The sequence below is a fragment of the Triturus cristatus genome, chromosome 10 (genome assembly GCF_964204655.1).
Source record: "Triturus cristatus chromosome 10, aTriCri1.1, whole genome shotgun sequence".
In the NCBI taxonomy this organism is placed as follows: domain Eukaryota; kingdom Metazoa; phylum Chordata; class Amphibia; order Caudata; family Salamandridae; genus Triturus; species Triturus cristatus.
The window spans coordinates 39,286,379-39,303,402 of NC_140593.1; the positions used below are offsets into that span (position 1 = coordinate 39,286,379).

Below are 17,024 nucleotides of genomic sequence, written 5' to 3' on the forward strand. Positions count from 1 at the left end.
GTCTTTGAGGAGGGGGTAGGAGGTAGCGGGACAGTCTTTGGGGGATGTGGATCAAATGCAGGAGCGTACCCGGCGCGCAGCTCACAATCCTCGAGCTGGGGGATACGCTTGTCGTCGTGGGGTCCGGCGGGACCAAGAGAGTCTGTGGGAGCCGCGAGTCACTCAGCAGGGCTCAAGTACAAGTTCGGAGGTCTTACGATCTTCAGGGAGCCGCGAGTCACTCAGCAGGGCTCAAGCACAAGTTCGGAGGTCTTACGATCTTCAGGGAGCCGCGAGTCACTCAGCAGGGCTCAAGCACAAGTTCGGAGGTCTTACGATCTTCAGGGAGCCGCGAGTCACTCAGCAGGGCTCAGGTGTTTCCAAAGGCGAATCTGCCGGACAGTCCCAGAGCACCCCTTGTTATAGGGCGACTCCTCTTTGATGTCCGGAGTCTGTGCAGGCAGGGGTCTTGTCACCTGGGGGTCGCTTGTCGGGGTTTTCCTGCCATTGTCTTTTGATCCTTTCAGGGCCGGGTTGGGAGGTGTCCCAGACACCCAGCAGGCGTGGAGCCAGCCCTCGGGGAGGCCGGCGGGCCGATCGAAACCCACCTTCCCAGGGAAGCTCAGAGGTGTGATAGAAACTGCTCCTCCCTCTCTCCTTCCAAGGGGAGCGCGATGTCCTCCAGCCGGAGTGGCGCCTCTAGGCCAGGGTCGTGCTGGGGCCGGGCGGCCATCTTGGTGCATGAAGTGGGCACGCGGGCCCGGCGTGGCCGAAAGGAGGAAGGCCACGGACGGGAAAGTCTGGGTCGTGTGTGTGTGTTCTGGTGGGAAGGATCGGCTAGGTCGTGGGTTCGGGGGCTGTGTGAGGTGCAGGGGTCAGGTATGGCTATGTCACGAGGGCCGGGTCTAACAGGCACGGTAGTAGATCTGGCCTGTGTCATTGTTTGCAAAGTCTGCATTTTAAAATATTTCATGGGGTGAAGGCATCTGCTGCAGAGGTGCCCAGTTAATATCAGGGAATAATAACAATGGTGAGATAACTCTGGCGGTTAATGCATTTGTTGGAGAGATCTGTGTTTTGTGTACTCCCAAACTTGAATCAAGGAAGTATAGAAGATTAAGCAAAACATAATCACCCAGTGTTCTTGGGGGGGAGGGGTATAGGGGACAGGGCCTAAGGGGTTTGTTGAACCTCTATTTTGTTGCTACCGTCTTTGGGTTTATTATTTGTGCTATCGCAGCACACGTGGTGTGCATCTTCTACAATGTTGTGAGCATAACTGTACCACTTAATTATGCAATAGTGCTCTGAAATGTGTATGTTATAACATATTCCAACTGAAAATGCAATAAAATATGTTTACAAAATAAAAATCTCCTGCAAAAACATCCTGTAACATGCAGATCACATATTTTTATTTTAGGTAGATAGGTAAGTGGGTTACTGCTTTGAACACAGAGATCCTTTTGTTGCTTGCAGTTCATAAATTGCAATCCTTCTAGTAGACCCCAGTGAGCTATGAAGGGCATTTCATTCCTACACCTTGTAACCCTGTCTCATGAAACTCATCTTGAACATTGATTTGCACACTTACATGATTGATTTGGAATGGATAATGTGTATGTTATGTAAAGCGCTCAAACACTGCTTTGGATTGAGTAGCGCTATAAAATATATAAAATAGTGCTATTTAAATTATTTTTGTAAATACTGGGACAGACAAACCCATCTGACATTCTTACAGTGCATGCCCTGTATATGAAGTAACTGAACAAAGTTAAAAACACAGTAAAAAGCTGCCTCTCTTAAGTACCCGTGCAGAGATACAAGCTGTGTGCTTCTGTTTCCTTGCATGTGCATGTAAGTGTGAGGTTCCAGTCGATAAGCAATCAAAAGGAGGCCTGGTGGCCCCTTAACTTCTGCCTTTGTCTTTCGTCAAAGCCCCCTCATCGCCTCCACGTTGCTGCTGGGAATGGGTAGCAGACAACGTGCAGGTCCTGCTGAACGTGCCCTGGTGTCTGAAAATTCAACATATTTCTGTGGGGCCCAACTTCTTGGCAGGGGGGACAGCCTCCACCCTGTGAAAATAGTGGGTGGGCGCGTGTACTGCGTGTACCCCGACTCATGTCCTGCCACTGTGTAACAAGGCATCACTGATGAAAGGTCGGCCTGGGACACTTCAGGGCTTAGACCTGCAGCTCTGAGGTTTGTTCCTATTAGTGATGCGCTCCCTCGTCATGAGGGGGAGGACCTCACAGGGCTTCAAGGAGCTCATAAGGCCACGCCCTCAAGGCTGTGAAATGTTCAGCTCAGCACACCTCGGCTCACGCTGCCAGGCGCCTACACATTAGTACATCTGCAGTGCCTGGCTGCCTGACCTTCATATGTGAATGTCTACCAGGCTGACCATTGCTCACCTGACACACTATCATCATGCTTTGGAAAAGAGGGGGGGCAGAGCCCGGGAGCCCTTAATGAAGGGCCGTCCCTGTCTAAATGTGGTCCAAGAATGCCTGTGCTACCTACAGCTAATGTGACTGGCTGAAGCTAGCCAGCACCCTCTGTGAATGGTCCTCACAGAGGTCCTTGTTGCTACTGATAAATGCTAGGATGTCCAATCGTAAATGCTAAACTAACATGATGTTTCAGCAATACAACTGGCCACTCTTTCAGCCGATCAGAAATTCGCCCTATGACAAGTCCTGAGCCAAGCACCAAAGCTGTGCCATAGACTGCCTGCGATTTGTGTCCGGGCCAGCTACGTCAAAGTGGTTCGTGAACAGGCACAGACAGGTGCTTTAGGTAGCTGCAACGGTAAGAAAATCCCCTGGACATATGCACTTCGTGAAGAATTCCCCACAAAACCAACTATTAAAGGTTTTATAAATGTGCAACACTGGAGCAAATGCGGTTAAAGTTCACACCAAGATAGTGAGCTGTATTGGGAAGTGAAGGATGCCGGGTAACATAAATAAAACATTACGGCAGAACCACGTCATTGACAATAATCACTGTCTGGGAGGTCAGTGTAGGTTTGCAGGCTGCATTAGTACATACAAGTGCCCTGTCCTCCCTTTACAGCTCGGCTTCTACCCCATAACAGGGTTCTGATCCCAAGCAGACTTCATGGCGGAGTGTGCAGTCTCTGGTAGGAAATTGATTCCATACTGTGACCATAGACGTGGATAAGAGGATGAGACTCCCGGGTTGGATCAGTAGCGGGGTCCCGGTTGGATCAGTAGCGGGGTCCAGGTTGGATCAGTAGCGGGGTCCAGGTTGGATCAGTAGCGGGGTCCAGGTTGGATCAGTAGCGGGGTCCAGGTTGGATCAGTAGCGGGGTCCAGGTTGGATGAGTAGCAGGGTCCAGGTTGGATCAGTAGCAGGGTCCAGGTTGGATCAGTAGCGGGGTTCCGGTTGGATCAGTAGCGGGGCCAGGTTGGATCAGTAGCGGGGTCCCGGTTGGATCAGTAGCAGGGTCCAGGTTGGATCAGTAGCATGGTCCAGGTTGGATCAGTAGCAGGGTCCAGGTTGGATCAGTAGCATGGTCCAGGTTGGATCAGTAGCGGGGTCCAGGTTGGATCAGTAGCAGGGTCCAGGTTGGATCAGTAGCATGGTCCAGGTTGGATCAGCAGCGGGGTCCAGGTTGGATCAGTAGCGGGGTCCCGGTTGGATCAGTAGGGGGATCCAAGTTGGATCAGTAGCGGGGTCCAGGTTGGATCAGTAGCAGGGTCCAGGTTGGATCAGTAGCATGGTCCAGGTTGGATCAGTAGCATGGTCCAGGTTGGATCAGTAGCATGGTCCAGGTTGGATCAGTAGCATGGTCCAGGTTGGATCAGTAGCGGGGTCCCGGTTGGATCAGTAGCGGGGTCCAGGTTGGATCAGTAGCATGGTCCAGGTTGGATCAGTAGCATGGTCCAGGTTGGATCAGTAGCGGGGTCCAGGTTGGATCAGTAGCGGGGTCCCGGTTGGATCAGTAGCGGGGTCCAGGTTGGATCAGTAGCATGGTCCAGGTTGGATCAGTAGCATGGTCCAGGTTGGATCAGTAGCGGGGTCCAGGTTGGATCAGTAGCATGGTCCAGGTTGGATCAGTAGCATGGTCCAGGTTGGATCAGTAGCATGGTCCAGGTTGGATCAGTAGCATGGTCCAGGTTGGATCAGTAGCATGGTCCAGGTTGGATCAGTAGCATGGTCCAGGTTGGATCAGTAGCATGGTCCAGGTTGGATCAGTAGCATGGTCCAGGTTGGATCAGTAGCATGGTCCAGGTTGGATCAGTAGCATGGTCCAGGTTGGATCAGTAGCATGGTCCAGGTTGGATCAGTAGCATGGTCCAGGTTGGATCAGCAGCGGGGTCCAGGTTGGATCAGTAGCGGGGTCCCGGTTGGATCAGTAGGGGGATCCAAGTTGGATCAGTAGCGGGTTCCAGGTTGGATCAGTAGCAGGGTCCAGGTTGGATCAGTAGCATGGTCCAGGTTGGATCAGTAGCGGGGTCCCGGTTGGATCAGTAGCGGGGTCCCGGTTGGATCAGTAGCGGGGTCCAGGTTGGATCAGTAGCGGGGTCCCGGTTGGATCAGTAGGGGGATCCAAGTTGGATCAGTAGCGGGTTCCAGGTTGGATCAGTAGCAGGGTCCAGGTTGGATCAGTAGCATGGTCCAGGTTGGATCAGTAGCGGGGTCCCGGTTGGATCAGTAGCGGGGTCCCGGTTGGATCAGTAGCGGGGTCCAGGTTGGATCAGTAGCGGGGTCCCGGTTGGATCAGTAGGGGGATCCAAGTTGGATCAGTAGCGGGTTCCAGGTTGGATCAGTAGCAGGGTCCAGGTTGGATCAGTAGCATGGTCCAGGTTGGATCAGTAGCGGGGTCCCGGTTGGATCAGTAGCGGGGTCCAGGCCGGTACCCTGCTCCTCCTCTTGTCCACTATGAACAGCCCTGGCCTCACTTGGTGGCAGACTTGATTTTGTTGATGGCGTAGGGGCTGGAGTCCTTGGGAATCCAAATGTCATCCTTGGCTTTACGCACCGGATCCGCCCCTTCCTCCAGGGCGGAGGTCAGCTCCGGGCTGAAGATGTTGGCGGAGGCGCGGTAGGAGCGAGTCAGGCGAGGGAAGGAAGTGTCCGAGGAGCTGTCGTAGTGGTTGATGTCTTCGTCCTCACTCCCATGGTAGGGTTTCAGCCCATTGAGCTGCAGGCTGCTGCCCAGGTCTGGACCCATAAACACGCCAAGAATTTCCTGAATGAATGCCATTTTAGGGGTGACCACACAAAGCAGGAACACCAGTCCAACAGACACACCACAGAGGAAATACAGCCCAACCTTCTCCGGCAGACCTGCAAAGAAACAAGAGTGATTAAAGATGGTGGCACAATGACATCAAGCAAGGTCCATCATCTCTTACTTCTGTAAACAATTGAAGATCATCACCCCAAGCATGAGCAACCTGGGTATCACACTGATGAGCCCAGCACTGACCCCCCCCACCCCAAACATGAGCAACCTGGGTATCACACTGCTGAGCCCATCACTGAGCCCATCACCCCAAACATGAGCAAACCTGGGTATCACACTGCTGAGCCCATCACTGAGTCCATCACCCCAAGCATGAGCAACCTGGTTATCACACTGCTGAGCCCATCACTGAGTCCATCACCCCAAGCATGAGCAACCTGGTTATCACACTGCTGAGCCCATCACTGAGTCCATCACCCCAAGCATGAACAACCAGGGTATCACACTGATGAGCCCAGCACTGACCCCCCCCCCCACCCCAAACATGAGCAAACCTGGGTATCACAGTGCTGAGCCCATCACTGAGTCCATCACCCCAAACATGAGTAAACCAGGGTATCACACTGATGAGCCCAGCACTGACCCCCCCCACCCCAAACATGAGCAAACCTGGGTATCACAGGGCTGAGCCCATCACTGAGTCCATCACCCCAAGCATGAGCAACCTGGGTATCACACTGCTGAGCCCATCACTGAGTCCATCACCCCAAACATGAGCAAACCTGGCTATCACACTGCTGATCCCATCACTGAGTCCATCACCCCAAGCATGAACAACCAGGGTATCACACTGCTGAGCCCATCACTGAGTCCATCACCCCAAGCATGAACAACCAGGGTATCACACTGCTGAGCCCATCACTGAGTCCATCACCCCAAGCATGAACAACCAGGGTATCACACTGCTGAGCCCAGCACTGACCCCCCCCCCACCCCAAACATGAGCAAACCTGGGTATCACAGGGCTGAGCCCATCACTGAGTCCATCACCCCAAACATGAGTAAACCAGGGTATCACACTGATGAGCCCAGCACTGACCCCCCCCCACCCCAAACATGAGCAAACCTGGGTATCACAGGGCTGAGCCCATCACTGAGTCCATCACCCCAAACATGAGCAAACCTGGGTATCACACTGCTGAGCCCAGCACTGACCCCCCACCCCAAACATGAGCAAACCTGGTTATCACACTGCTGATCCCATCACTGAGTCCATCACCCCAAACATGAGCAAACCTGGGTATCACACTGCTGATCCCATCACTGAGTCCATCACCCCACACATGAGCAAACCTGGGTATCACACTGCTGAACCCATCACTGACCCCCCACCCCAAACATGAGCAAACCTGGGTATCACACTGCTGAGCCCAGCACTGAGTCCATCGCCCCAAACATGAGCAAACCAGGGTATCACACTGCTGAGCCCAGCACTGACCCCCACTCCCCAAACATGAGCAAACCTGGTTATCACACTGCTGATCCCATCACTGAGTCCATCACCCCAAACATGAGCAAACCTGGGTATCACACTGCTGATCCCATCACTGAGTCCATCACCCCACACATGAGCAAACCTGGGTATCACACTGCTGAACCCATCACTGACCCCCCACCCCAAACATGAGCAAACCTGGGTATCACACTGCTGAGCCCAGCACTGACCCCCCACCCCAAACATGAGCAAACCTGGGTATCACACTGCTGATCCCATCACTGAATCCATCACCCCACACATGAGCAAACCTGGCTATCACACTGCTGATCCCATCACTGAGTCCATCGCCCCAAACATGAGCAAACCAGGGTATCACACTGCTGAGCCCAGCACTGACCCCCCACCCCAAACATGAGCAAACCTGGTTATCACACTGCTGATCCCATCACTGAGTCCATCACCCCAAACATGAGCAAACCTGGTTATCACACTGCTGATCCCATCACTGAGTCCATCACCCCAAACATGAGCAAACCTGGTTATCACACTGCTGATCCCATCACTGAGTCCATCACCCCAAACATGAGCAAACCTGGGTATCACACTGCTGATCCCATCACTGAGTCCATCACCCCACACATGAGCAAACCTGGGTATCACACTGCTGAACCCATCACTGACCCCCCACCCCAAACATGAGCAAACCTGGGTATCACACTGCTGAGCCCAGCACTGACCCCCCACCCCAAACATGAGCAAACCTGGGTATCACACTGCTGATCCCATCACTGAGTCCATCACCCCACACATGAGCAAACCTGACTATCACACTGCTGATCCCATCACTGAGTCCATCACCCCACACATGAGGAAACGTGGGTATCACACCGCTGAACCCATCACTGACCCCCACCCCAATACATGAGCAAACCTGGGTATCACACCGCTGAACCCATCACTGACCCCCCACCCCAAACATGAGCAAACCTGGGTATCACACTGCTGAGCCCAGCACTGACCCCCCACCCCAACCATGAGCAAACCAGGGTATCACACTGCTGAGCCCAGCACTGACCCCCCACCCCAAACATGAGCAAACCTGGGTATCACACTGCTGAACCCATCACTGACCACCCACCCCAAACATGAGCAAACCTGGGTATCACACTGCTGAGCCCAGCACCGAGTCCATCGCCCCAAACATGAGCAAGCCAGGGTATCACACTGCTGAGCCCAGCACTGACCCCCCACCCCAAACATGAGCAAACCTGGTTATCACACTGCTGATCCCATCACTGAGTCCATCACCCCAAACATGAGCAAACCTGGGTATCACACTGCTGATCCCATCACTGAGTCCATCACCCCACACATGAGCAAACCTGGGTATCACACTGCTGAACCCATCACTGACCCCCCACCCCAAACATGAGCAAACCTGGGTATCACACTGCTGAGCCCAGCACTGACCACCCACCCCAAACATGAGCAAACCTGGGTATCACACTGCTGATCCCATCACTGAGTCCATCACCCCACACATGAGCAAACCTGGCTATCACACTGCTGATCCCATCACTGAGTCCATCGCCCCAAACATGAGCAAACCAGGGTATCACACTGCTGAGCCCAGCACTGACCCCCCACCCCAAACATGAGCAAACCTGGTTATCACACTGCTGATCCCATCACTGAGTCCATCACCCCAAACATGAGCAAACCTGGGTATCACACTGCGGATCCCATCACTGAGTCCATCACCCCACACATGAGCAAACCTGGGTATCACACTGCTGAACCCATCACTGACCCCCCACCCCAAACATGAGCAAACCTGGGTATCACACTGCTGAGCCCAGCACTGACCCCCCACCCCAAACATGAGCAAACCTGGGTATCACACTGCTGATCCCATCACTGAGTCCATCACCCCACACATGAGCAAACCTGACTATCACACTGCTGATCCCATCACCCCACACATGAGCAAACCTGGTTATCACACTGCTGATCCCATCACTGAGTCCATCACCCCACACATGAGGAAACCTGGGTATCACACCGCTGAGCCCAGCACTGAGCCTCACCCCAAACATGAGCAAACCTGGGTATCACACTGCTGAGCCCAGCACTGACCCTCCACCCCAAACATGAGCAAACCTGGGTATCACAGTGCTGAGCCCATCACTGAGTCCATCACCCCAAACATGAGCAAACCTGGTTATCAAACCGCTGAACCCATCACTGACTCCCCACCCCAAACATGAGCAATCCTGGGTATCACACTGCTGAGCCCAGCACTGACCCCCCACCCCAAACATGAGCAAACCTGGGTATCACAGTGCTGAGCCCATCACTGAGTCCATCACCCCAAACATGAGTAAACCAGGGTATCACACTGATGAGCCCAGCACTGACCCCCCCCACCCCAAACATGAGCAAACCTGGGTATCACAGGGCTGAGCCCATCACTGAGTCCATCACCCCAAACGTGAGCAACCTGGGTATCACACTGCTGAGCCCAGCACTGACCCCCCACCCCAAACATGAGCAAACCTGGGTATCACACTGCTGAGCCCATCACTGAGTCCATCACCCCAAGCATGAGCAACCTGGGTATCACACTGCTGAGCCCATCACTGAGTCCATCACCCCAAACATGAGCAAACCTGGCTATCACACTGCTGATCCCATCACTGAGTCCATCACCCCAAGCATGAACAACCAGGGTATCACACTGCTGAGCCCATCACTGAGTCCATCACCCCAAGCATGAACAACCAGGGTATCACACTGCTGAGCCCATCACTGAGTCCATCACCCCAAGCATGAACAACCAGGGTATCACACTGCTGAGCCCATCACTGAGTCCATCACCCCAAGCATGAACAACCAGGGTATCACACTGCTGAGCCCAGCACTGACCCCCCCCCCACCCCAAACATGAGCAAACCTGGGTATCACAGGGCTGAGCCCATCACTGAGTCCATCACCCCAAACAAGAGTAAACCAGGGTATCACACTGATGAGCCCAGCACTGACCCCCCCCCCACCCCAAACATGAGCAAACCTGGGTATCACAGGGCTGAGCCCATCACTGAGTCCATCACCCCAAACATGAGCAAACCTGGGTATCACACTGCTGAGCCCATCACTGAGTCCATCACCCCAAACATGAGTAAACCAGGGTATCACACTGCTGAGCCCATCACTGAGTCCATCACCCCAAACATGAGCAAACCTGGGCATCACATGAGCAAACTTGGTTATCACACTGCTGATCCCATCACTGGGTCCATCACCCCACACATGAGCAAACCTGGTTATCACACCGCTGAACCCATCACTGAGTCCATCGCCCCAAACATGAGCAAACCAGGGTATCACACTGCTGAGCCCAGCACTGACCCCCCACCCCAAACATGAGCAAACCTGGTTATCACACTGCTGATCCCATCACTGTTTCCATCACCCCAAACATAAGCAAACCTGGGTATCACACTGCTGATCCCATCACTGAGTCCATCCCCCCACACATGAGCACACCTGGGTATCACACTGCTGAACCCATCACTGACCCCCCACCCCAAACATGAGCAAACCTGGGTATCACACTGCTGAGCCCAGCACTGACCCCCCACCCCAAACATGAGCAAACCTGGGTATCACACTGCTGATCCCATCACTGAGTCCATCACCCCACACATGAGCAAACCTGGCTATCACACTGCTGATCCCATCACTGAGTCCATCGCCCCAACCATGAGCAAACCAGGGTATCACACTGCTGAGCCCAGCACTGACCCCCCACCCCAAACATGAGCAAACCTGGTTATCACACTGCTGATCCCATCACTGAGTCCATCACCCCAAACATGAGCAAACCTGGGTATCACACTGCTGATCCCATCACTGAGTCCATCACCCCACACATGAGCAAACCTGGGTATCACACTGCTGAACCCATCACTGACCCCCCACCCCAAACATGAGCAAACCTGGGTATCACACTGCTGAGCCCAGCACTGAGTCCATCGCCCCAAACATGAGCAAACCAGGGTATCACACTGCTGAGCCCAGCACTGACCCCCACTCCCCAAACATGAGCAAACCTGGTTATCACACTGCTGATCCCATCACTGAGTCCATCACCCCAAACATGAGCAAACCTGGGTATCACACTGCTGATCCCATCACTGAGTCCATCACCCCACACATGAGCAAACCTGGGTATCACACTGCTGAACCCATCACTGACCCCCCACCCCAAACATGAGCAAACCTGGGTATCACACTGCTGAGCCCAGCACTGACCCCCCACCCCAAACATGAGCAAACCTGGGTATCACACTGCTGATCCCATCACTGAATCCATCACCCCACACATGAGCAAACCTGGCTATCACACTGCTGATCCCATCACTGAGTCCATCGCCCCAAACATGAGCAAACCAGGGTATCACACTGCTGAGCCCAGCACTGACCCCCCACCCCAAACATGAGCAAACCTGGTTATCACACTGCTGATCCCATCACTGAGTCCATCACCCCAAACATGAGCAAACCTGGTTATCACACTGCTGATCCCATCACTGAGTCCATCACCCCAAACATGAGCAAACCTGGTTATCACACTGCTGATCCCATCACTGAGTCCATCACCCCAAACATGAGCAAACCTGGGTATCACACTGCTGATCCCATCACTGAGTCCATCACCCCACACATGAGCAAACCTGGGTATCACACTGCTGAACCCATCACTGACCCCCCACCCCAAACATGAGCAAACCTGGGTATCACACTGCTGAGCCCAGCACTGACCCCCCACCCCAAACATGAGCAAACCTGGGTATCACACTGCTGATCCCATCACTGAGTCCATCACCCCACACATGAGCAAACCTGACTATCACACTGCTGATCCCATCACTGAGTCCATCACCCCACACATGAGGAAACGTGGGTATCACACCGCTGAGCCCAGCACTGACCCCCCACCCCAAACATGAGCAAACCTGGGTATCACACTGCTGAGCCCAGCACTAACCCCCCACCCCAAACATGAGCAAACCTGGTTATCACACCGCTGAACCCATCACTGACCCCCACCCCAATACATGAGCAAACCTGGGTATCACACTGCTGAGCCCAGCACTGACCCCCCACCCCAACCATGAGCAAACCAGGGTATCACACTGCTGAGCCCAGCACTGACCCCCCACCCCAAACATGAGCAAACCTGGTTATCACACTGCTGATCCCATCACTGAGTCCATCACCCCAAACATGAGCAAACCTGGGTATCACACTGCTGATCCCATCACTGAGTCCATCACCCCACACATGAGCAAACCTGGGTATCACACTGCTGAACCCATCACTGACCCCCCACCCCAAACATGAGCAAACCTGGGTATCACACTGCTGAGCCCAGCACCGAGTCCATCGCCCCAAACATGAGCAAACCAGGGTATCACACTGCTGAGCCCAGCACTGACCCCCCACCCCAAACATGAGCAAACCTGGTTATCACACTGCTGATCCCATCACTGAGTCCATCACCCCAAACATGAGCAAACCTGGGTATCACACTGCTGATCCCATCACTGAGTCCATCACCCCACACATGAGCAAACCTGGGTATCACACTGCTGAACCCATCACTGACCCCCCACCCCAAACATGAGCAAACCTGGGTATCACACTGCTGAGCCCAGCACTGACCCCCCACCCCAAACATGAGCAAACCTGGGTATCACACTGCTGATCCCATCACTGAGTCCATCACCCCACACATGAGCAAACCTGGCTATCACACTGCTGATCCCATCACTGAGTCCATCGCCCCAAACATGAGCAAACCAGGGTATCACACTGCTGAGCCCAGCACTGACCCCCCACCCCAAACATGAGCAAACCTGGTTATCACACTGCTGATCCCATCACTGAGTCCATCACCCCAAACATGAGCAAACCTGGGTATCACACTGCTGATCCCATCACTGAGTCCATCACCCCACACATGAGCAAACCTGGCTATCACACTGCTGATCCCATCACTGAGTCCATCGCCCCAAACATGAGCAAACCAGGGTATCACACTGCTGAGCCCAGCACTGACCCCCCACCCCAAACATGAGCAAACCTGGTTATCACACTGCTGATCCCATCACTGAGTCCATCACCCCAAACATGAGCAAACCTGGCTATCACACTGCTGATCCCATCACTGAGTCCATCGCCCCAAACATGAGCAAACCAGGGTATCACACTGCTGAGCCCAGCACTGACCCCCCACCCCAAACATGAGCAAACCTGGTTATCACACTGCTGATCCCATCACTGAGTCCATCACCCCACACATGAGCAAACCTGGGTATCACACTGCTGAACCCATCACTGACCCCCCACCCCAAACATGAGCAAACCTGGGTATCACACTGCTGAGCCCAGCACTGACCCCCCACCCCAAACATGAGCAAACCTGGGTATCACACTGCTGATCCCATCACTGAGTCCATCACCCCACACATGAGCAAACCTGACTATCACACTGCTGATCCCATCACCCCACACATGAGGAAACGTGGGTATCACACCGCTGAGCCCAGCACTGAGCCTCACCCCAAACATGAGCAAACCTGGTTATCACACCGCTGAACCCATCACTGACCCCCCACCCCAAACATGAGCAAACCTGGGTATCACACTGCTGAGCCCATCACTGAGCCCATCACCCCAAACATGAGCAAACCTGGGTATCACACTGCTGAACCCATCACTGACCCCCCACCCCAAACATGAGCAAACCTGGGTATCACACTGCTGATCCCATCACTGAGTCCATCACCCCAAACATGAGCAAACCTGGTTATCACAGTGCTGAGCCCAGCACTGACCCCCCACCCCACACATGAGCAAACCTGGTTATCACACTCCAGAGTCCAGCACTGAGCCCACCCCACAAGCAGTAGCAAACCTGGTAATTACAATCCGGAGCACGGCACTGAGCCCACCCAACGAGCATTAGCAAACCTGGTAATTACACTCCAGAGCCCAGCACTGAGCCCACCCCACACACATCAGCAAACCTGGTAATTACACTCCAGAGCCCAGCACTGACCCCCCACCCCAAACATGAGCAAACCTGGGTATCACACTGCTGTGCCCATCACTGAGTCCATCACCCCAAACATGAGCAAACCTGGGTATCACACTGCTGAGCCCAGCACTGACCCCCCACCCCAAACATGAGCAAACCTGGGTATCACAGTGCTGAGCCCATCACTGAGTCCATCACCCCAAACATGAGTAAACCAGGGTATCACACTGCTGATCCCATCACTGAGTCCATCACCCCAAACATGAGCAAACCTGGGTATCACACTGCTGAGCCCAGCACTGACCCCCCACCCCAAACATGAGCAAACCTGGGTATCACAGTGCTGAGCCCATCACTGAGTCCATCACCCCAAACATGAGCAAACCTGGGTATCACACTGCTGTGCCCATCACTGAGTCCATCACCCCAAACATGAGCAAACCTGGGTATCACACTGCTGAGCCCAGCACTGACCCCCCACCCCAAACATGAGCAAACCTGGGTATCACAGTGCTGAGCCCATCACTGAGTCCATCACCCCAAACATGAGCAACCCAGGGTATCACACTGCTGAGCCCAGCACTGACCCCCCACCCCAAACATGAGCAAACCTGGGTATCACAGTGCTGAGCCCATCACTGAGTCCATCACCCCAAACATGAGCAAACCTGGGTATCACATGAGCAAACTTGGTTATCACACTGCTGATCCCATCACTGAGTCCATCACCCCACACATGAGCAAACCTGGTTATCACACCGCTGAACCCATCACTGAGTCCATCGCCCCAAACATGAGCAAACCAGGGTATCACACTGCTGAGCCCAGCACTGACCCCCCACCCCAAACATGAGCAAACCTGGTTATCACACTGCTGATCCCATCACTGAGTCCATCACCCCAAACATGAGCAAACCTGGGTATCACACTGCTGATCCCATCACTGAGTCCATCACCCCACACATGAGCAAACCTGGGTATCACACTGCTGAACCCATCACTGACCCCCCACCCCAAACATGAGCAAACCTGGGTATCACACTGCTGAGCCCAGCACTGACCCCCCACCCCAAACATGAGCAAACCTGGGTATCACACTGCTGATCCCATCACTGAGTCCATCACCCCACACATGAGCAAACCTGGCTATCACACTGCTGATCCCATCACTGAGTCCATCGCCCCAAACATGAGCAAACCTGGTTATCACACTGCTGAGCCCAGCACTGACCCCCCACCCCAAACATGAGCAAACCTGGTTATCACACTGCTGATCCCATCACTGAGTCCATCACCCCAAACATGAGCAAACCTGGGTATCACACTGCTGATCCCATCACTGAGTCCATCACCCCACACATGAGCAAACCTGGGTATCACACTGCTGAACCCATCACTGACCCCCCACCCCAAACATGAGCAAACCTGGGTATCACACTGCTGAGCCCAGCACTGACCCCCCACCCCAAACATGAGCAAACCTGGGTATCACACTGCTGATCCCATCACTGAGTCCATCACCCCACACATGAGCAAACCTGACTATCACACTGCTGATCCCATCACCCCACACATGAGCAAACCTGGTTATCACACTGCTGATCCCATCACTGAGTCCATCACCCCACACATGAGGAAACGTGGGTATCACACTGCTGAGCCCAGCACTGAGCCTCACCCCAAACATGAGCAAACCTGGGTATCACACTGCTGAGCCCAGCACTGAGTCCATCACCCCAAACATGAGCAAACCTGGGTATCGCACTGCTGAGCCCAGCACTGACCCTCCACCCCACACATGAGCAAACCTGGGTATCACATGAGCAAACCTGGGTATCACACTGCTGAGCCCATCACTGAGTCCATCACCCCAAACATGAGCAAACCTGGTTATCACACTGCTGAGCCCAGCACTGACCCCCCACCCCAAACATGAGCAAACCTGGGTATCACACTGCTGAGCCCAGCACTGACCCCCCACCCCAAACATGAGCAAACCTGGGTATCACACTGCTGAGCCCAGCACTGAGTCCATCACCCCAAACATGAGCAAACCTGGGTATCACACTACTGATCATCACTGAGTCCATCACCCCAAGCATGAGCAAACCTGGTTATCACACCGCTGAACCCATCACTGAGTCCATCACCCCAAGCATGAACAACCAGGGTATCACACTGCTGAGCCCATCACTGAGTCCATCACCCCAAGCATGAACAACCACGAAAGGAACTCTTGACTATTTCTGAAGACTCTCCCTTGTGGCTAAGGAGTAGCCACCCTGCACCAGCAGGCACCACCTAAGCGCTTGCGGTTTGCTGTACGTCTCCTACGGATCAAGACTGCCCAGCTCGACGAGACCCGAGTTCCCTGCCATCTCTGACCTTTTACCTACCTCATCAGCCCAGCTGAGAGTCGTAGGTGTGACGAGACCTGCGGGACCGGCTATCTTCAGAACCTGCACGACGCTTACCTAGCACGCCCACCGAGGGACCCTCGAGTGAGTGCACCTAGGGTTTGAGAAGCCCTAAACCCTGAGCAGCTCCAGCATCGAAGTCTGTCTCCCCAGCATCCACGAGATCTGCGTGGGGGCCCTTCCGCTTCTTGCTGTTCCCAGCGTTGTCCGACCACTTGCCGACCGGCTTGTGGCCCTCTTCACGACGCTCCAAGATTATTTGCATCACCGGTCTGGTTGCTCCAGACTGGCTCCTGCTCCCCTTCAACAGAGGAGTACCACGGACCCTCCTGGTCCACTCCCGACGCCATCTTGACTCCCCCGCTTGGGTTGCCACTGCCAAGATCCGCTGCCCCTTCCTGGGCCCAGCATCATCGACAGCAGACACCTTCGTGGGACAGCTCGCCCTCCATCTTGGTCGCCGCCGCGCCTCCTTGTCCGAGGAACAGCCGAGTCCGACGTCACCCACTCACCTGGTCGAGGTGACTTCAGCCGGTACCCCGCTGGTACCCACACGATCGCTGGCTAGCGGTTGAGAACTGAGTCCCCTCTGCTTTCAGGTTTCCTTCATCACCGATCCAGGCTTGGATCGCTCTGAACATCGTCACTGGTCACCTGCCAGCAACTTCTTCTTTCAGGCTCCTGAGACTACACGAGGACTCCCGACATCTTGCCGAACTTCACGCAGCCGCAGCCTCCGGGCTAGGTAACTCGAGCATCTCGGTGCTCCATCGCAGGTTCGCTCTACAAGTGTCCAGTTCCTTT

The 17,024-nt window shown here is 54.3% G+C and overlaps 1 protein-coding gene across 3 annotated transcripts in view; it reads right to left on the reverse strand.

Annotated features, from left to right (window-relative positions):
- Positions 1–1,372: 1,372 nt before the first annotated feature.
- The window catches only part of LOC146788775 (protein eva-1 homolog C-like), a 455,975-nt gene continuing 440,323 nt past the window's right edge, over positions 1,373–17,024 (reverse strand). For all 3 annotated transcript variants that reach the window (XM_085630332.1, XM_085630331.1, XM_085630333.1), the window contains one exon: positions 1,373–5,301. In XM_085630332.1, coding sequence (XP_085486458.1) covers positions 4,910–5,301 — 392 coding nt within the window. In that variant the 3' untranslated portion in view covers positions 1,373–4,909. The remainder of the gene's footprint in view (positions 5,302–17,024) is intronic.